General features: G+C 38.0%; 1 protein-coding gene and 1 non-coding gene across 2 annotated transcripts; both read left to right on the top strand.

The window, feature by feature from the left end:
* Nucleotides 1-6600: 6600 nt before the first annotated feature.
* On the top strand, nucleotides 6601-18491 carry LOC130976860 (uncharacterized). Its single transcript, XM_057901802.1, has 4 exons — nucleotides 6601-6684; nucleotides 6949-7116; nucleotides 17922-18251; nucleotides 18399-18491. The coding sequence occupies exons 1-4, from the start codon at nucleotides 6601-6603 to the stop codon at nucleotides 18489-18491; spliced, it is 675 nt and encodes a 224-aa protein (XP_057757785.1).
* LOC130948838 (small nucleolar RNA R71) lies at nucleotides 13328-13435 on the top strand. Its single transcript, XR_009073282.1, has one exon. It is a non-coding gene; the product is annotated as a small nucleolar RNA R71 (small nucleolar RNA).
* Nucleotides 18492-20775: the final 2284 nt, after the last annotated feature.

The raw sequence follows: 20775 nt of genomic DNA, 5'->3' as shown, positions 1-20775 counted from the left end.
AAGCAACTATCTATCCTAAGTCCTTTATTTGAGACACACCCTTTGAGACTAGCTAAACAATAAGATCCCAATAAGAAAAGAGGAAGAGCAATAAAAGTAAAAAAGGAAAGAAACACAATAAGAAACAATGCTAGGCATCAAGGGTTTCAAAATTGAGGCATGTGTCTGTGGTGTTTATGTACAAAGGATATACTTGGATGAATAAGCTCTTAGGGGTGCATTATCACTTGGTAACTTGGATTAACTAATTCGGGATTATTAGCTGAAAGTCCACTATCAAGAGTAACCTTTGCTACAAAACACTTAGTAACCCAAAGAGGTGCTGGACACCAAGGTCTCAAGAAAGGAAAATAACAAACCATATGCCTGTGGTGTGTATGTATGAGGGAAAGAGACTTGAGGGAGTAGGTCCTTAGCGGTGTCTTAACACCTAGCACCTTAAAACCAACTGGTTTGGGAGTGTTGGCTGAAAGCTTATCATAAAGAGTCGCTCTCTTACAAAGCACTTTAAAAAAAAGAAAAAAAATAATAAACTTTGAAAAAGAAAGAAGGATAAATAAGAAAGAAGTCTCAAAGAGTGCAATCAAGAAAGTGACTAAGGATTTGATAAAGGCTTGAAACCTAAAGGGAAAGAACCTAAGTTTCTATGCATGAAACCCCATAAACCAGGAATGCTACTTCTATTTTATCTTCTTGTTATTTCATTTCATTCTTCTTATGCTTCAGTACTTGCTTAGGAACAAGCAAGCTTTAAGTTTGGTGTTGTAATGCCAGGACATCTAGGCCAGTTTCACTGACCTTTTATTTACTGTTTTAGGGTAGTTTCATGCATTTTCTTAGTGAATAAGGCAAGTTTTGGATGAATTTACACTTTCACCTTGATTCAAGCAACTTTTGTGAACTTTGCATAATTTCATGAGTATTTTGCTAGAATTGCATGATAAATTGATGATGCATAATCTCATGACTTTGGCTAGAGCTTTGATGCACTTTAATTGCTTGATTTCAGGGCAAAGGAGGCAAGGAAGAACCACGTTAGTATTCACGTTAACCTAGTTAACGTGAACACTAACGTGGAATGGTAAAGCTTGCAACGTTAATGAGAAAAGTGATCACCAATAACGCTTGCGAAGCCATCCAAAGCTCACGGTACTTGCCACGTTAACTAAGTTAACGTGGTAGTTGGTGCACGAAATTGTGATCATCAATGGCGCCATCAACATGGTACGCTCAATTGAAATCTCAACTCTTTATCACAACTTCACACAACTAACCAGCAAGTGCACTGGGTCGTCCAAGTAATAAACCTTACGCGAGTAAAGGTCGATCCCACGGAGATTGTTGGTATGAAGCAAGCTATGGTCATCTTGTAAATCTTAGTCAGGCGGATTCAAATGGTTATGGAGGATTGATAATTAAAAGATGAATAAAACATAAAGATAGAGATATTTATGTAATTCATTGGTGAGAATTTCAGATAAGCGTATGGAGATACTTTGTCCCTTCCGTCTCTCTGCTTTCCTACTGTCTTCATCCAATCCTTCTTACTCCTTTCCATGGCAAGCTGTATGTTGGGCATCACCGTTGTCAGTGGCTACAGTCCCGTCCTCTCAGTGAAAATGTTCAACGCGCTCTGTCACAGCACGGCTAATCATCTGTCGGTTCTCAATCAGGTTGAAATAGAATCCATTGATTCTTTTGCATCTGTCACTAACGCCCAGCCTTCAGGAGTTTGAAGCTCGTCACAGTCATTCAATCATTGAATTCTACTCAGAATACCACAGACAAGGTTTAGACCTTCCGGATTCTCTTGAATGCCGCCATCAATTCTAGCTTATACCACGAAGATTCCGATTAAGGGATCCAAGAGATATACATTCAAGCCTTGTTTGCTTGTAGAACGGGAGTGGTTATCAGGCACGCGTTCATAAGTGAGAATGATGATGAGCGTCACATAATCATCACATTCATCACGTTCTTGGGTGCGAATGAATATCTTAGAACAAGAATAGGCTGAATTGAATAGAAGAACAATAGTAATTGCATTAATACTCGAGGTACAGCAGAGCTCCACACCTTAATCTATGGTGTGTAGAAACACCACCGTTGAAAATACATAAGAACAAGGTCTAGGCATGGCCGTGAGGCCAGCCCCCAAAACGTGATCAAAGGATTCAAAGATCTAAAGATGATCAAAGATCCAAAGATCCAAAGATCCATAGATGAAAATACAATAGCAAAAGGTCCTATTTGTAGAGAACTAGTAGCCTAGGGTTTACAGAAATGAGTAAATGACATAAAAATCCACTTCCGGACCCACTTGGTGTGTGCTTGGGCTGAGAATTGAAGCTTTTATGTGTAGAGACTTTTCTTGGAGTTAAACGCCAGCTTTTGTGCCAGTTTGGGCGTTTAACTCCCATTCTTGTGCCAGTTCCGGCGTTTAACGCCGGGCAGTTTTGAGCTGATTTGGAACGCCAGTTTGGGCCATCAAATCTTGGGCAAAGTATGAACTATTATACATTTCTGGAAAGCCCAGGATGTCTACTTTCCAACGCAATTGATAGCGCGCCAATTGGGCTTCTGTAGCTCCAGAAAATCCACTTCGACTGAAGGGAGGTCAGAATGCAGCAACATCTGCAGTCCTTTTCAGCCTCTGAATCAGATTTTTGCTCAGGTCCCTCAATTTCAGCCAGAAAATACCTGAAATCACAGAAAAACACACAAAATCATAGTAAAGTCTAGAAAAGTGAATTTTAACTAAAAACTAATAAAAATATAATAAAAACTAACTAAAACATACTAAAAACATACTAAAAACAATGCCAAAAAGTGTATAAATTATCCGCTCATCAGTAGTTAACGTAGAAGAGAAAGGAACTCCAACGTTAAGAGAAAAAGTGAACTAACGTTGGAGAACTTGGCAATGATCCACATTAAGAGTCACGTTAACTTAGTTAACGTGAACTCTAACGTGGAAGAGGAAAATAAAAGCCAACGTTAGTGACACTCACTTTTGTCACTAACGTTGGACCATCTAGCATTGCCTAGGTTAACTTTCACATTAAGACTTTTAACGTGAAAGTTAACGTGGAATTGAGATCAAAGAGCCAACGTTGGTGACACTCACTTTTGTCACTAACGTTGGAAGATGGCCTCACTACTATGTTAAGAGCCACGTTAACTTAGTTAACGTGAGTTCCAACGTAGAGAATGTGGCATTTGGAGCGTTAGTGACAAAGGTGAGTGTCACTAACGCTCTCGAAGGTGGATCACACCTACGTTAATAGTCACGTTAGCTATACTAACGTGGATTCTAACGTAGGAACAAAGGGGCACTAAGCAACGTTAATGAGAAAAGTGATTCCCATTAACGTTTGCGAAGGGGTATAAGCCAACGTTATTGGGAAAAGTGAGTCCCAATAACGTTGGCCAAGTTTTGAGAAAGCAACGTTAGTGGTCATGTTAAGACCACTAACGTTGGATTTAACGTGGATATATGAGGTTGGAACATTAGTGGAAAAAGTGAATGCCACTAACGTTCTCGAACCCACAATGGCAATTGATGAGCGGATAATTTATACGCTTTTTGGCATTGTTTTTAGTATGTTTTTAGTATGTTTTAGTTAGTTTTTATTATATTTTTATTAGTTTTTAGTTAAAATTCACTTTTTTGTACTTTACTATGAGTTTGTGTGTTTTTCTGTGATTTCAGGTATTTTCTGGCTGAAATTGAGGGACCTGAGCAAAAATCTGATTCAGAGGCTGAAAAGGACTGCAGATGCTGTTGGATTCTGACCTCCCTGCACTCGAAGTGGATTTTCTGGAGCTACAGAAGCCCAATTGATGCGCTCTCCATTTTGTTGGAAAGTAGACATCTTGGGCTTTCCAGCAATGTATAATAGTTTATACTTTGCCCGAGATTTGATGGCCCAAACAGGCGTTCCAAGTCAGCTCAAGAATTCTAGCGTAAAACGCCGGAACTGGCACAAGAATGGGAGTTTAACGCCCAAACTGTCACAAAAGCTGGCGTTTAACTCCAAGAAAAGTCTCTACATATGAAAGCTTCAATGCTCAGCCCAAGCACACACCAAGTGGGCCCGGAAGTGGATTTTTATGTCATTTACTCATCTTTGTAAACCCTAAGCTACTAGTTCTCTACAAATAGGACATTTTGCTATTGTATTTGATATCTTTGGATCATTTTAGATCTTTTGATCATCTTTGGACGTCTAGTTCTTAGATCATTGGGGGGCTAGCCTCTCGGCCATGCCTAGACCTTGTTCTTATGTATTTTCAACAGTGGAGTTTCTACACACCATAGATTAAGGTGTGGATCTCTGCTGTACCTCGAGTATTAATGCAATTACTATTGTTCTTCTATTCAATTCAGCTTATTCTTGTTCTAAGATATTTATTCGCACCCAAGAACTTGATGAATGTGATGATTATGTGACGCTCATCATCATTCTCACTTATGAACGCGTGCCTGACAACCACTTCCGTTCTACAAGCAAACAAGGCTTGAATGTTTATCTCTTGGATTCCTTAATCAGAATCTTTGTGGTATAAGCTAGAATTGATGGTGGCATTCAAGAGAATCCGGAAGGTCTAAACCTTGTCTGTTGTATTCTGAGTAGGATTCAAGGATTGAATGACTATGACGAGCTTCAAACTCCTGAAGGCTGGGCGTTAGTGACAGACGCAAAAGAATCACTGGATTCTATTCCAACCTGATTGAGAACCGACAGATGATTAGCCGTGCTGTGACAGAGCGCGTTGAACATTTTCACTGAGAGGACTGGACTGTAGCCACTGACAACGGTGATGCCCAACATACAGCTTGCCATGGAAAGGAGTAAGAAGGATTAGATGAAGACAGTAGGAAAGCAGAGAGACGGAAGGGACAAAGCATCTCCATACGCTTATCTGAAATTCTCACCAATGAATTACATAAGTATCTCTATCTTATTTTATGCTTTATTTCATAAATCATCCATAACCATTTGAATCTGCCTGACTGAGATTACAAGATGACCATAGCTTGCTTCATACCAACAATCTCCGTGGGATCGACCCTTACTCGCGTAAGGTTTATTACTTGGACGACCCATGCACTTGCTGGTTAGTTGTGCGAAGTTGTGATAAAGAGTTGAGATTGCAATTGAGCGTACCATGTTGATGGCGCCATTGATGATCACAATTTCACCAATGAATTACATAAGTATCTCTATCTTTATTTTATGCTTTATTCATAAATCATCCATAACCATTTGAATCTGCCTGACTGAGATTTACAAGATGACCATAGCTTGCTTCATACCAACAATCTCCGTGGGATCGACCCTTACTCGCGTAAGGTTTATTACTTGGACGACCCAGTGCACTTGCTGGTTAGTTGTGCGAAGTTGTGATAAAGAGTTGAGATTGCAATTGAGCGTACCATGTTGATGGCGCCATTGATGATCACAATTTCGTGCACCAGCAATCAACGTTAAATCTTAATAAATACCCAAAGCCTAATTCATATTTCTCTGCAAGTTGGGCCCACTAAAGATGAGAACTGCTTCAACTCAAGATCCAAGCCCACATCCAAGACTTGAAAAACTCACTAGAAGATCAAGAGGAGTAGTATATATAGGAGTAGTTTTAAAGTAGAGAGAAGCTTGGCACCTTTGGGAACTACTCTCTATAGATTTACTTTTCTGCACTTTTAGCATGGATTCTTCTTTTCTGCCATTTTTCATTTCTAGAGCTATGAAAAACTAAACCCCTTTCATTGGGTTAGGGAGCTCTGTTGTAATTTGATGGATCAATTATAGTTTTCATTCTTCTTCTTCTTTCTTTTCTCTTGATCTTACTAGAAAGCTTTCGATCTTAATTCAATTGGTTAGTTGTCTTGGAAAAGAAACTCTCCATAATTGGATCTCCTTTGAGCCTTGGAAAAGGGATGAGGAGATCATGCTAGAAATACTTTCTCATGTTGGACCAAATTGGGGTTTGGGCGGATATAGTGACATGTAATCCTCCCCAACACTTTGATTTGGAAATACATGTGGTATAATCAGTGACCACACTTCATCTCTTCCCATGAGCAATTAAATCAAGGAATTGGGCAATTGTTCAAGCTTAGAGAGATTGGATTGCCAAGGAATTGGGATCCAATCACTTAAGATTGCCAAGGAGATCAATGAATGCATTGATTGAGGAAGAGATGAGAAATGAACTTGATCCGGAGAATGCAACATCTCCTGAACCCAATGATTTCCCCATTTCTGATCTTACCCATTCTCTTTACTTTCTATCATTTAATTTCATGCTCATTACCCCAAGTCCCCATTTAAGATTCTGCACTTTAATTTTTGTTATTTACTTTCCAGTCATTTAAATTTCTGCATCTCAATCTAAATTCCGTTTAGCTCAACTAGCACATTCTTCTAACTAAAGTTGCTTGACCAATCAATCCTTGTGGGATTCGACCTCACTCTATTGTGAGTTTTACTTGACGACAATTCGGTATACTTGCCGAAGAGAAATTTGTTGAGAGACAAGTTTTCATGCATCAATCACTTATTCATATTATGGAAAACTGTCAGTGCGAAAATGTTACTGGAAATAAACTTAGAAATTTTTCAATGCTTTCAGGAATCATTTCATCCAGTTGAAGTTACTAAAGGCCTATGGGTGGTAATTATTTTTTTGTCACAGTTTATCTTCCCTTTTCATTACAGATAATGTGTTGCTAAACTTCCAATAGTTGGTAATTATACATTGCAAATCTATTTAAGTATTGAATTTTTTGTATCTTGTTTGAATACCATTTTTAACTTTGACCATTTTTCTTCTTGTTTACCCCACATCCTTTTTGATTGAGAACTATTTGTTCATCCTAAATTGAATATTCTTTGTGAGACTAGTATATTCTAATGAGCAATCTTGAATCTTACACAGGATATTCAAGCAATGAATATAATTCTTAATCCTGGACTAGCCTTTGGAACTGGAGACCATCCGACTACCAAATTATGTCTATTACTCATACATGACCGTATAAAAGGAGGAGAATACATCTTGGACTATGGCATTGGCACTGGAATTCTAGCAATTGCAGCTCTAAAGGTATTTGGTGCGCGAAATTGTGAACAATACTTTTTCACAACTCTCATAATCCCCAGTAATGGCTCCAAAAACGTGGTAGCTCAATACCATGGCATTACACAACTTCGCACAACTAACCAGCAAGTGCACTGGGTCGTCCAAGTAATACCTTACGTGAGTAAGGGTCGATCCCACGGAGATTGTTAGCATTGAAGCAAGCTATGGTCATCTTGTAAATCTTAGTCAGGCAAACTCAAATGTATATGATGATGAACGAAAATAACATAGAAGATAAAGATAGTGATACTTATGTATATCATTGGTGTAAGAGCTTCAGACAAGTGTATGAAGATGCCTTCCCTTCCGTCTCTCTGCTTTCCTACTGCCTTCATCCAATCCTTCTTACTCCTTTCCATGGCAAGCTCGTGTAGGGTTTCACTGTTGTCAGCAGCTACTCCCATCCGCGCAGTGAAAGCTAATGCACGCACTCTGTCACAGTGCTGCCAATCACGGTTTGGTTCCCTCCCCTACGGAATAGAATCACTCTTTTGCGTCTGTCACTAACGCCCAGTAGTTCTTGCCTATACCACGAAGACTCTGATCTCACGGAATGGTTGGCTCGTTTGTCAGGCGAGCACTCGGTTGTCAGGCGATCAACCATGCATCGTGCAATCAGGAATCCAAGAGATATTCACTAAGCCTCATATGCTTGTAGAACAAGAATGGTTGTCAGTCACCTTGTTCATGGGTGAGAATGGTGATGGGCGTCAATCATCACCTTCATCATGTTGAAGAACAAGTGATATCTTGGATAAAGAACAAGCGGAATTGAATGGAAGAACAATAGTAATTGCATTAATACTCGAGGTACAGCAGAGCTCCACACCTTAATCTATGGTGTGTAGAAACTCCACCGTTGAAATACATAAGCACAGGGTCTAGGCATGGCCGAATGGCCAGCCTCCCAAAGGTCTAAGATAGCATAAAACAGAGATAGCTACCAAAAGTCCTAGATGTTCGCCCCCTAATACAATCGTAAAAGGTCCTACTTAGAGAAACTAGTACATAGATGAGTAAATGACATAAAAATCCACTTCCGGGCCCACTTGTGTGTGTTTGGGCTGAGCAATGAAGAAATTTCGTGTAGAGACTCTCCTTGGAGTTAAACGCCAGCTTTAGTGCCAGTTTGGGCGTTTAACTCCCAATTAGGTGCCAGTTCCGGCGTTTAACGCTGGAATTTTTGAGGTGACTTTGAACGCCGGTTTGGGCCATCAAATCTTGGGCAAAGTATGGACTATATATTGCTGGAAAGCCCAGGATGTCTACTTTCCAACGCCGTTGAGAGCGCGCCAATTGGGCTTCTGTAGCTCCAGAAAATCCACTTCGAGTGCAGGGAGGTCAGAATCCAACAGCATCTGCAGTCCTTTTGAGTCTCTGGATCAGATTTTTGCTCAGGTCCCTCAATTTCAGCCAGAAAATACCTGAAATCACAAAAAACACACAAACTCATAGTAAAGTCCAGAAAAGTGAATTTTAACTAAAAACTAATAAAAATATACTAAAAACTAACTAGATCATACTAAAAATATACTAAAAACAATGCCAAAAGTGTACAAATTATCCGCTCATCACAACACCAAACTTAATTGTTGCTTGTCCCCAAGCAACTGAAGATCAAATAAGATAAAAAGAAGAGAATATGCAATGAACTCCAAAAAACATCTATGAAGATCAGTATTAATTAGATGAGCGGGGCTTTTACTTTTTGCCTCTGAATAGTTTTGGCATCTCACTCTATCCCTTGTAATTCAGAATGATTGGCTTCTTTAGGAACTCAGAATCCAGATAGTGTTAATGATTCTCCTAGTAAAGTATGATGATTCTTGAACATAGCTATTTCTTGAGTCTTGGCCGTGGCCCAAAGCACTCTGTCTTCCAGTATTACCACCGGATACATACATACCACAGACACATAATTGGGTGAACCTTTTCAGATTGTGACTCAGCTTTGCTAAAGTCCCCAATTAGAGGTGTCCAGGGTTCTTAAGCACACTCTTATTTGCCTTGGATCATAACTTTTATTCTTTCTTTTTTTTTTCTTTCTCTCTCTTTTTTTCGGTTTTTTTTTTTTTTCGTTTGCTTCTTTCTTTTCTTCTTTTTTTTTTTGTATTCACTGCTTTTTCTTGCTTCAAGAATCATTTCTAATGATTTTTCAGATCCTCAGTAACATGTCTCCTTTTTCATCATTCTTTCAAGAGCCAACATTCATGAACCACAAATTCAAAAGACATATGCACTGTTCAAGCATACATTCAGAGAACAAAAGTGTTGCCACCACATCAAGATAATTAAACTATTATAAAATTCAGAATTCATGCAATTCTTCCTTTTCAATTAAGCACGTTTTATTCAAGAAAGGTGATGGATTCATAGGACATTCATACTTTAAGGCATAGACACTAAGACACTAATGATCACACACAAACATGGACAAACATAAAGCATAAAAATCGAAAAACAGAAGAATAAAGAACAAGGAAATCAAGGAACGGGTCCACCTTAGTGATGGCGGCTCTTTCTTGCTCTTGAAGATCCTATGGAGTGCTTGAGCTCCTCAATGTCTCTTCCTTGTCTTTGTTGCTCCCCTCATGATTCTTTGGTCTTCTCTAATTTCATGGAGGAGAATGGAGTGTTCTTGATGCTCCACCCTTAGTTGTCCCATATTGGAACTCAATTCTCCTAGGGAGGTGTTTACTTGCTCCCAATAGTTTTGTGGAGGAAAGTGCATCCCTTGAGGCATCTCAGGGATCTCTTGATGAGAGGGGTCTCTTGTGTACTCCATCCTTTTCTTGGTGATGGGCTTGTCCTCATCAATGGGGGTATCTCCCTCTATGTCAACTCCAACTGAATAACAAAGGTGACAAATGAGGTGAGGAAAGGCTAATCTTGCCAAAGTGGAGGTCTTGTCCGCCACCTTGTAGAGTTCTTGGGCTATAACCTCATGAACCTCTATTTCTTCTCCAATCATGATGCTATGGATCATGATGGCCCGGTCTATGGTAACTTCGGACCGGTTGCTAGTGGGAATGATTGAGCGTTGTATGAACTCTAACCATCCTCTAGCCACGGGTTTGAGGTCATGCCTTCTCAATTGAACCGGCTTTCCTCTTGAATCTTGCTTCCATTGTGCGCCCTCTTCACATATGGTTGTGAGGACTTGGTCCAACCTTTGATCAAAGTTGACCCTTCTAGTGTAAGGATGCTCATCTCCTTGCATCATAGGCAAGTTGAACGCCACCCTCACACTCTCCGGACTAAAATCCAAGTATTTCCCCCGAACCATAGTGAGATAATTCTTTGGATTCGGGTTCACACTTTGGTCATGGTTCTTGGTGATCCATGCATTGGCATAGAACTCTTGAACCATCAAGATTCCGACTTGTTGAATGGGGTTGGTGAGTACTTCCCAACCTCTTCTTCGGATCTCATGGCGGATCTCCGGATATTCACCCTTTTTGAGTGAAAAGGGGACCTCGGGGATCACCTTCTTCAAGGCCACAACTTCATAGAAGTGGACTTGATGCACCCTTGAGAGGAATCTATCCATCTCCCATGACTCGGAGGTGGAAGCTTTTGCCTTCCCTTTCCTCTTTTAGAGGTTTCTCCGGCCTTGGATGCCATAATGGTTATGAAAAAGCAATGCTTTTACCACACCAAACTTAAAATGTTTGCTCGTCCTCGAGCAAAAGAAGAAAGAAGAGAGTAGAAGAAGAAGAAATGAGGAAGAGGGAGATGGTAGTGTGTTCGGCCAAGAAGGGTAAGAAAGGGTGTTTAGGTTGTGTGAAAATGAAGAGTTGAAGAAGGGTATTTATAGGAGAGAGGGGGGGTAATGGTTCGGCCATGGAGGGTGGGTTTGGGAGGGAAAGTGGTTTGAATTTGAAGGGTGAGGTTGGTAGGGATTTATGAAGGATGGATGTGAGTGGTGAAGAGAAAGATGGGATTTGATGGGTGAAGGGTTTTTGGGGAAGAGGTATTGAGGTGATTGGTGAATGGGGGAAGAAGAGAGAGAGTGATGGTGGGGTCCTGTGGGGTCCACAGATCCTGTGGTGTCAAGAAAAAGTCATCCCTGCACCAAATGTTGCTCAAAATCACGTTTTGAGCTATTTCTGGCGTTAAATGCCGGGCTGGTGCCCATTCCTGGCGTTTAACGCCAGGTTGTTGCCCTTTACTGGCGTTTAACGCCAGTCTGGTGCCCCTTTCTGGCGTTAAACGCCCAGAATGGTGCCAGACTGGGCGTTAAATGCCCAACAGCTAGCATTACTGGCGTTTGAACGCCAGCTTCTTCTCCTCCAGGGTGTGCTGTTTTTCTTCCTGTTTTTCATTCTGTTTTTGCTTTTTTCATTGTTTTTGTGACTTCTTATGATCATCAACCTACAAAAAAGATAAAATAACAAAAGAAAATAGTTAACCATAAAACATTGGGTTGCCTCCCAACAAGCGCTTCTTTAATGTCATTAGCTTGACAGAGGACTCTCATGGAGCCTCAGAAATACTCAGAACCGTGTTGGAACCTCCCAACACCAAACTTAGAGTTTGAATGTGGGGGTTCAACACCAAACTTAGAGTTTGGTTGTGGCCTCCCAACACCAAACTTAGAGTTTGACTGTGGGGGCTCTGCTTGGCTCTATTTTGAGAGAAGCTCTTCATGCTTCCTCTCCATGATGATAGAGGGATGTCCTTGGGCCTTAAATACCAAAGATTCTTCATTCACTTGAATGATCAACTCTCCTCTATCAACATCAATCACAGCCTTTGCTGTGGCTAGGAAGGGTCTGCCAAGGATGATGGATTCATCCATGCACTTCCCAGTCTCTAGGACTATGAAATCAGTAGGGATGTAATGGTCCTCAATCTTCACCAAAACATTCTCTACAAGTCCATGAGCTTGTTTTCTTGAATTGTCTGCCATCTCTAATGAGATTCTTGCAGCTTGCACCTCAAGGATCCCTAATTTCTCCATTACAGAGAGGGGCATGAGGTTTACACTTGACCCTAAGTCACACAAGGCCTTCTTGAAGGTCATGGTGCCTATGGTACAAGGTATAGAAAACTTCCCAGGATCCTGCCTCTTTTGAGGCAGTTTCTGCCTAGACAAGTCATCCAGTTCTTTGGTGAGCAAGGGAGGTTCGTCCTCCCAAGTCTCATTTCCAAATAACTTGTCAGTCAGTTTCTTGATTGCTCCAAGGTATTTAGCAACTTGCTCTTCAGTGACATACTCATCCTCTTCAGAGGAAGAATACTCATCAGAGCTCATGAATGGCAGAAGCAAGTCCAATGGAATCTCTATGGTCTCATTTTGAGCCTCAGATTCCCATTGTTCCTCATTGAGGAACTCAGAGGAGATTGGTGTACGCCCATTGGGGTCTTCCTCAATGGCGTCCAACTCCTCTCTTTCCTCTCCATGTTCGGCCATGTCTATGGCTTTGCACTCTCCTTTAGGATTTTCTTCTGTATTACTTGGGAGAGTGCTAGGAGGGAGTTCAGTAATTTTCTTGCTCAGCTGTCCCACTTGTCCTTCCAAATTTCTGATGGAGGACCTTGTTTCATTCATGAAACTTTGAGTGGTTTTGATTAGATCAGAGACCATTGTTGCTAAGTCAGAAGTACTCTGCTTAGAACTCTCTGTCTGTTGCTGAGAAGATGATGGAAAAGGCTTGCCATTGCTAAACCTGTTTCTTCCACCATTATTGTTATTGAAACCTTGTTGAGGTCTCTCTTGATTCTTCCATGAGAGATTTGGGTGATTTCTCCATGAAGAATTATAGGTGTTTCCATAGGGTTCTCCTAGGTAATTCACCTCTTCCATGGAAGGGTTCTCAGGATCATAAGCTTCTTCCTTAGATGAAGCATCCTTAGTACTGTTTGGTGCATTTTGCATTCCAGACAGACTCTGAGAAATCAAATTGACTTGTTGAGTCAATATTTTGTTCTGAGCCAATATGGCATTCAGAGTATCAATCTCAAGAACTCCTTTCTTCTGACTAGTCCCATTGTTCACAGGATTCTTTTCAGAAGTGTACATGAATTGGTTATTTGCAACCATTTCAATCAATTCTTGAGCTTCTGCAGGCGTCTTCTTCAGATGAAGAGATCCTCCAGCAGAGCTATCCAAAGACATCTTGGATAGTTCAGAGAGACCATCATAGAAAATACCTATGATGCTCCATTCAGAAAGCATGTCTGAAGGACATCTTCTGATTAATTGTTTGTATCTTTCCCAAGCTTCATAGAGGGATTCTCCATCCTTCTGTCTAAAGGTTTGGACTTCCACTCTAAGCTTACTCCATCTTTGTGGTGGAAAGAACTTTGCCAAAAAGGCATTGACTAGCTTTTCCAAGAGTCCAGGCTTTCTTTAGGTTGAGAGTCCAACCATATTCTAGCTCTGTCTCTTACAGCAAAAGGGAATAGCATCAGTCTATAGACCTCAGGGTTAACCCCATTAGTCTTGACTGTGTCACAGATTTGCAAGAATTCAGCTAAAAACTGATGAGGATCTTCCATTGGAAGTCCATGGAACTTGCAATTCTGTTGCATTAGAGAAACTAATGAGGCTTAAGCTCAAAGTTGTTTGCTCCAATGGCAGGGATAGAGATGCTTCTCCCATAGAAATCAGGAGTAGGTGCAGTAAAGTCACCCAGCACCTTTCTTGCATTGTTGGCATTGTTGTTGTTTTCGGCTGCCATGTGTTCTTCTTCCTTGAAGAATTCGGTCAGGTCCTCTAAAGAGAGTTGTGCCTTGGCTTCTCTTAGCTTTCTCTTCAGGTTCTCTCGGGTTCAGGGTCAGCTTCAACAAGAATGCCTTTGTCTCTGCTCCTGCTCATATGAAAGAGAAGAGAAAAGAAAATGTGGAATCCTCTATGTCACAGTATAGAGATTCCTTGAAATGTCAGAGGAAAAGAGAAATAGAAGAAGAAGGAGAAGAAGAATTCGAACTTTAGTTAGATAAGGTTCGAATTGTGCATTTAGAAGGAGTAGTACTCCATAAATAAAAGGATGTGGGAAGGAGGGAAGGAAATTTTCGAAAATTCAATTAAAAGATTTTGAAAACATTTTGAAAATTTGATTGATAATTTTCGAAAATTCATAGTGAAAAGAAATCAAGTGATTTTTGAAAAAGATTTTGAAATTAGAAATTAAAAAGATTTGATTGAAAACTATTTTGAAAAGGATGTGGTTAAAAAGATTTAATTGAAAAGTTATGGTTTTAAAAAGATGTGATTGAGAAGATATGATTTGAAAACAATTTTAAAAGATATGATTTGAAAACAATTTGAAAAGATATGATTTTAAAAATTAATGACTTGCCTAACAAGAAAAGATATGATTCAAACATAAAACCTTCCTCAACAGAAAAGGCAAAAAATGTTCAATCAAATCATTAATTGTTAGTAAGTATCTTTGAAAAAGGAAAGAAATTGATTTTGAAAACATTTGATTGAAAAGATATGATTTGAAAAAGATTTGATTTTGAAAAACTTTGAAAACTTGAAAAAAATTGATTTTGAAAACAAAATCTTCCCCCTAGCACCATCCTGGCGTTAAACGCCCAGAATGGTATACATTCTGGCGTTTAACGCCCAAAATGCTACCTCTTTGGGCGTTAAACGCCCAACCAGGTGCCCTGGCTGGCGTTTAAACGCCAGTCTGCCTTCTTCACTGGGCATTTTTGAATGCTCAGCTTTTTCTGTATAATTCCTCTGCAGTATGTTTTGAATCTTCAATTCTTTGTATCATTGACTTGAAAAGACACAAATTAAAAATATTTTTGGATTTTTAATAATCAAAATGCAACAAGAATCAAATAACAATGCATGCAAGACACCAAACTTAGCAGTTTGTGTACTACTGACACTATATGAGACACAGAAACACTCAAGCCAAAAGAATTCAAAGATCAAAACAAAGAACTATATGCATGAATTCGAAAAATATAACAAAAACATGCATTTGACACCAAACTTAAGATGAGACACTAGACTAAAGCAAGAAACATCAAATATTTTTTGTTTTTTTTTTTTTTGATTTTGCAAAATTTTTTTTGGGTTTTTCGAAAATTAAGTGGGAAAAGGCATCAAAATCCTTGATGAGAATTCCAGGAATCAGTGCAATGCTAGTCTAAGACTCCGGTCCAGGAATTAGACATGGCTTCACAGCCAGCCAAGCTTTCAAGGAAAGCTTCGGTCCAAAACACTAGACATGACCAAAGGTCAGCCAAATCTTAGCAGATCACTGCTCCAAGAGCAAAATTGATGAGAATCAACAAGCTCTTGTGGTGATAAGTTGAAACCTCGATCCAATCAGATTAGACATGGCTTCTCAGCCAGCCAGATTTCAACAAATCATCATGAAACTCTAGAATTCATCTTCAAGAATTTCAAAAAAAATAAATACCTAATCTAAGCAACAAGATGAACCGTCAGTTGTCCAAACTAGAACAATCCCAGGCATTGTTACCAAAAGCTTGCTCAAAACTTGAACAATCCCCGGCAACGGCGCCAAAAACTTGGTGCGCGAAATTGTGAACAATACTTTTTCACAACTCTCATAATCCCCGGTAATGGCTCCAAAAACGTGGTAGCTCAATACCATGGCATTACACAACTTCGCACAACTAACCAGCAAGTGCACTGGGTCGTCCAAGTAATACCTTACGTGAGTAAGGGTCGATCCCACGGAGATTGTTAGCATTGAAGCAAGCTATGGTCATCTTGTAAATCTTAGTCAGGCAAACTCAAATGTATATGATGATGAACGAAAATAACATAGAAGATAAAGATAGTGATACTTATGTATATCATTGGTGTAAGAGCTTCAGACAAGTGTATGAAGATGCCTTCCCTTCCGTCTCTCTGCTTTCCTACTGCCTTCATCCAATCCTTCTTACTCCTTTCCATGGCAAGCTCGTGTAGGGTTTCACTGTTGTCAGCAGCTACCTCCCATCCGCGCAGTGAAAGCTAATGCACGCACTCTGTCACAGTGCTGCCAATCACCGGTTTGGTTCCCTCCCCTACCGGAATAGAATCACTCTTTTGCGTCTGTCACTAACGCCCAGTAGGTTACAGGTTTGAAGCACGTCACAGTCATTCAATCATTGAATCCTACTCAGAATACCACAGACAAGGTTAGACCTTCCGGATTCTCTTGAATGCTGCCATCAGTTCTTGCCTATACCACGAAGACTCTGATCTCACGGAATGGTTGGCTCGTTTGTCAGGCGAGCACTCGGTTGTCAGGCGATCAACCATGCATCGTGCAATCAGGAATCCAAGAGATATTCACTAAGCCTCATATGCTTGTAGAACAAGAATGGTTGTCAGTCACCTTGTTCATGGGTGAGAATGGTGATGGGCGTCAATCATCACCTTCATCATGTTGAAGAACAAGTGATATCTTGGATAAAGAACAAGCGGAATTGAATGGAAGAACAATAGTAATTGCATTAATACTCGAGGTACAGCAGAGCTCCACACCTTAATCTATGGTGTGTAGAAACTCCACCGTTGAAAATACATAAGCACAGGGTCTAGGCATGGCCGAATGGCCAGTCTCCCAAAGGTCTAAGATAGCATAAAACAGAGATAGCTACCAAAAGTCCTAGATGTTCGCCCCCTAATACAATCGTAAAAGGTCCTACTTATAGAGAACTAGTACATAGATGAGTAAATGACATAAAAATCCACTTCCGGGCCCACTTGGTGTGTGTTTGGGCTGAGCAATGAAGAAATTTTGTGTAGAGACTCTCCTTGGAGTTAAATGCCAGCTTTAGTGCCAGTTTGGGCGTTTAACTCCCAATTAGGTGCCAGTTCCGGCGTTTAACGCTGGAATTTCTTGAGGTGACTTTGAACGCCGGTTTGGGCCATCAAATCTTGGGCAAAGTATGGACTATTATATATTGCTGGAAAGCCCAGGATGTCTACTTTCCAACGCCGTTGAGAGCGCGCCAATTGGGCCTCTGTAGCTCCAGAAAATCCACTTTGAGTGTAGGGAGGTCAGAATCCAACAGCATCTGCAGTCCTTTTGAGTCTCTGGATCAGATTTTTGCTCAGGTCCCTCAATTTCAGCCAGAAAATACCTGAAATCACAGAAAAACACACAAACTCATAGTAAAATCCAGAAAAGTAAATTTTAACTAAAAACTAATAAAAATATACTAAAAACTAACTAGATCTTACTAAAAATATACTAAAAATAATGCCAAAAAGTGTACAAATTATCCGCTCATCAGTATTTTATTGATGATCTGCATATGTTAAGAACTTAAAGTAAAATGAAAAAGCTATTTGAAACTGGGATACCTACTCCGGTTTTAGTTAGCTAGAATGCCTTTGCTGTACAGTAGAGTTCATTTTCATTCTTACTTTATTTCTTTGAACATCTCTGTGTGGAAAGCTAAATATTATAACCGTCTCTATCATATTCACATATTTTAACTGTCTTTTTTTGGTTAATTTTTTGTGGTAGCTTCGATGTAAGGAATTTTTTTCATAGCATCGATTAGAAAATACTTGAGTTATCAAATTAGTGAAAACTTTGAGGAGTTAATTGATAGAACATATGTCAGATATGAATTTTCAGAGACATTTTGATATGACATGTTCTGTACTTATTGGGCGCTATATAGGGTTTAGGGTTTAATTATTAAGTTAATATGAAAGAGCATATTATTGATGTAATAGAATCAGTTGAGAAATTAATCAAATGAGAGTTCAAGAAAGCAATTCTAGACCTTCTGCAGTTTCATATTCACCAATAATAGACCTTTTACAGTTTGGTGCTGCCTTTGTCGTTGGAGTCGATATAGATTCAGAAGCAATTGCATCAGCATCTGAAAATGCTACTCTGAATAACATCAGACTAGACAAACTGCAACTGCATTTGATTGCAAGCCAAACTTCTTCATCCTGCAGGGATGACTGGCCATTTAGAGTTGTCGAAGGAGAAAATGCTTTCGAGGTAGACAGAGTCACTCACAAGGATAAATATGATGTGGTCATCGCAAACATACTTTTAAATCCTCTGTTAAATCTTGCTGATCAAATTATCTTTTCTGCAAAGCCTGGAGCAATTATAGGTCTCTCTAGAATCTTAAGTGAACAGGTAGTTTAAATGTTCAATTAATTCTCATTATCAATTTTCTTTATTCGGAATGCAGCTATCTCTTTGCTGCCAAATGCAGATTCTATTGGTGGAACTGCTTCAAATCATATTCTCCTCCTAAATTCATCTTTTTTGGTCCTTATGCAGGTCCAGAACTTATTACAAAAATATTCACTATTCTTAGAAGGCATAGAAGTGTCGAAAATGGATGACTGGGCCTGTGTGAGTGGCAGAAAATGAAAGAATATAGATATATGCTTATTCGTTGCTGTAGATGCTTGGTTTAGAGGTTTAACTTTTCTCATCCAATCATTCTTTGCTGTTTTAATACCACCCAGAATGTTTTACAAGAAGCAGCATGTTGATGATATACTAGGAATTATAGTTGATGATCAATACATTTTGTTTATGTTTTGAATTATATTGACTTGCTTGTTTATAGTACTTTTCTTTTAGTTTGATAATACGATGAATTTGTTTATTTTTTGAAATATTATAAATATTCGAATACAAATTAGATAAAAATTTGTATTAAATTAATATTTATTTTGTATGAAAATAATTTTATTTTGTAATTAGAAAAATAAAAAAAATTCTATTTTACCTCACTGATGGATTTACAGATGGATTTTCTTTCTATAATCAGAGTGTGAGATAATTTTTCAAAGTTCAAATTACAAACATAAAATCTGTTGAAAAATTTGTCTGTAATTACAGACAGAAAATCTGTCTGAAAATCCGTCTGTAATTACAGACGAAAAATCCATCGAAAAGTTCGCCGCCTTCGAGAAATAGATGGAGAATTTACAGAGGGAAAATCCGTCGGTAATTTTCCGACTGAAAAAATTCGTCGGTAAATAATTTCAGATGGGGTTTTTACAGAGGGACAAAATCCGTCAGTAATTTCGTCGGTAACCAAAAATCCGTCTGTAATAAAGACTAAATCTATCTATAAATCTGTCTGTATTAATCTATTTTCTAGTTGTATTTAAATCTTTATTTCTTTTTCTTTCTTCTTCCCCCCACCCCCCCAAGTAATATCAATACTATTTGTCATTGAATGATTAATCATGTTATTAACAATCAAATCCATTTATAATTACTCAACTAATCTTTTTATTCAATATTAATTAAATATTGTTTAATATTTTTTTAGATTACTCTTAATTCTAGGTTTTTCTAGTATACATCGATTTAGTTAAAAATAATAGATAAAAAAATGGTTGGTGTACATTTTATAAAATAATAGATAATTTTTTTCAAATGTTCTTAATTAAAATCATCTTTAATTCATGTTATTAGAACTATTTATTTATTTATTATTTTTGCGCTACCTTGTATATTATAAATTAAACTAAGTGGTCATAAATATCTTTAAAAGATACCTTAAATATGCTATAAGAGTGATACAAAAATTTCTTCCAACTAGGAAATTGACTATCTATCCACTATAAGGGAGGTGGGAAATAGCCACTGTTATTTTCGCATTTTACGACGGTTTTGTTTTTTTTAATCTATTTTATCTTTTGTTTTTGTTATCTTTGTAACCTAAAGAGATATAATTAATTGAATTGCTTTTATAAATTTATTAATACAAGTAAATATCAAATTTTTAAAAATGTTATTTAATTTGTATATAGTTGCACTATAAGAAAAAATAATATTTGTAACAAAAAAATTGTTACAAAAAATCAAAATTTTGAAACAAAAAGATTTTGTAACAAAAAAAGAGGGCCGTTGCAGTATGTTCCGTTACAAAAAGTTTTTGTAACAAAAAATGAAACTGTTACAATTCAAAGTGAGATTTTGTAACAAATTTTTTTGATACAAAAAATCAGAAGTCGTTACAAAAGTAGTAACAATATTTGACCTTTAAAATATTTTTCGTAACAATTTAAACTTTTGTGTCATAATGTTTTGTTACAAAATACTACTTATTTTTGTAACATTTTTTATTCTTAGTTACAAAAAAAGAAAATTCATTTTAAAACATTTAATTAAATAATTGATATATCAATTAATTTTCTAAACGCGCTGACTTAACATTTGTATAATATATAATCATATAGATAATTAGAATATCTTACATGTCATTAAGATTCTTTTACAATAAAATAAGTTCTACAAATTCAACTAAACACAACTTTTTCCTAACATAAAATTGTATCATATCAGATTTATAATTCTTGAATCTTCTAGCATAATTTAGTCAATATAAAGTCTAGTATATTGGCATCAATTTTGTAACCCTGCAAAAATGAGCAATGAAAACCAAAATTAAAAAACCACATATAACACTATCTTCATCAGAGTAAAAATTAAATTAGAACTTACAATTTAAAATTAACTAATTCTTTAAGAATCTATTCTCAAAATTTAAAACTAGCCAATCAAGAATGCAAATTATTAAAAATTGACAATTCAGTATATAAACTTGGCCTAATTAATCCTATGAAGAATTCATTAAATTTACATAAGTATCAATTGTCAAACAATCACTACAAAGCACAATTTTCACCAAAGT

The sequence above is a fragment of the Arachis stenosperma genome, chromosome 1 (genome assembly GCF_014773155.1).
Source record: "Arachis stenosperma cultivar V10309 chromosome 1, arast.V10309.gnm1.PFL2, whole genome shotgun sequence".
In the NCBI taxonomy this organism is placed as follows: Eukaryota; Viridiplantae; Streptophyta; class Magnoliopsida; order Fabales; family Fabaceae; genus Arachis; species Arachis stenosperma.
This window is presented reverse-complemented; position numbering and strand designations above follow the sequence as displayed.

Bases quoted from the DNA above. Each gene is read 5' to 3' on its own strand.
- LOC130976860 (XM_057901802.1), top strand. From the start codon at position 6,601: ATGTTACTGGAAATAAACTTAGAAATTTTTCAATGCTTTCAGGAATCA. The intron at 7,117-17,921 runs GTATTTGGTGCG...GACCTTTTACAG, and splicing joins TAGCAATTGCAGCTCTAAAG to TTTGGTGCTGCCTTTGTCGT. The intron at 18,252-18,398 runs GTAGTTTAAATG...GTCCTTATGCAG, and splicing joins CTAGAATCTTAAGTGAACAG to GTCCAGAACTTATTACAAAA.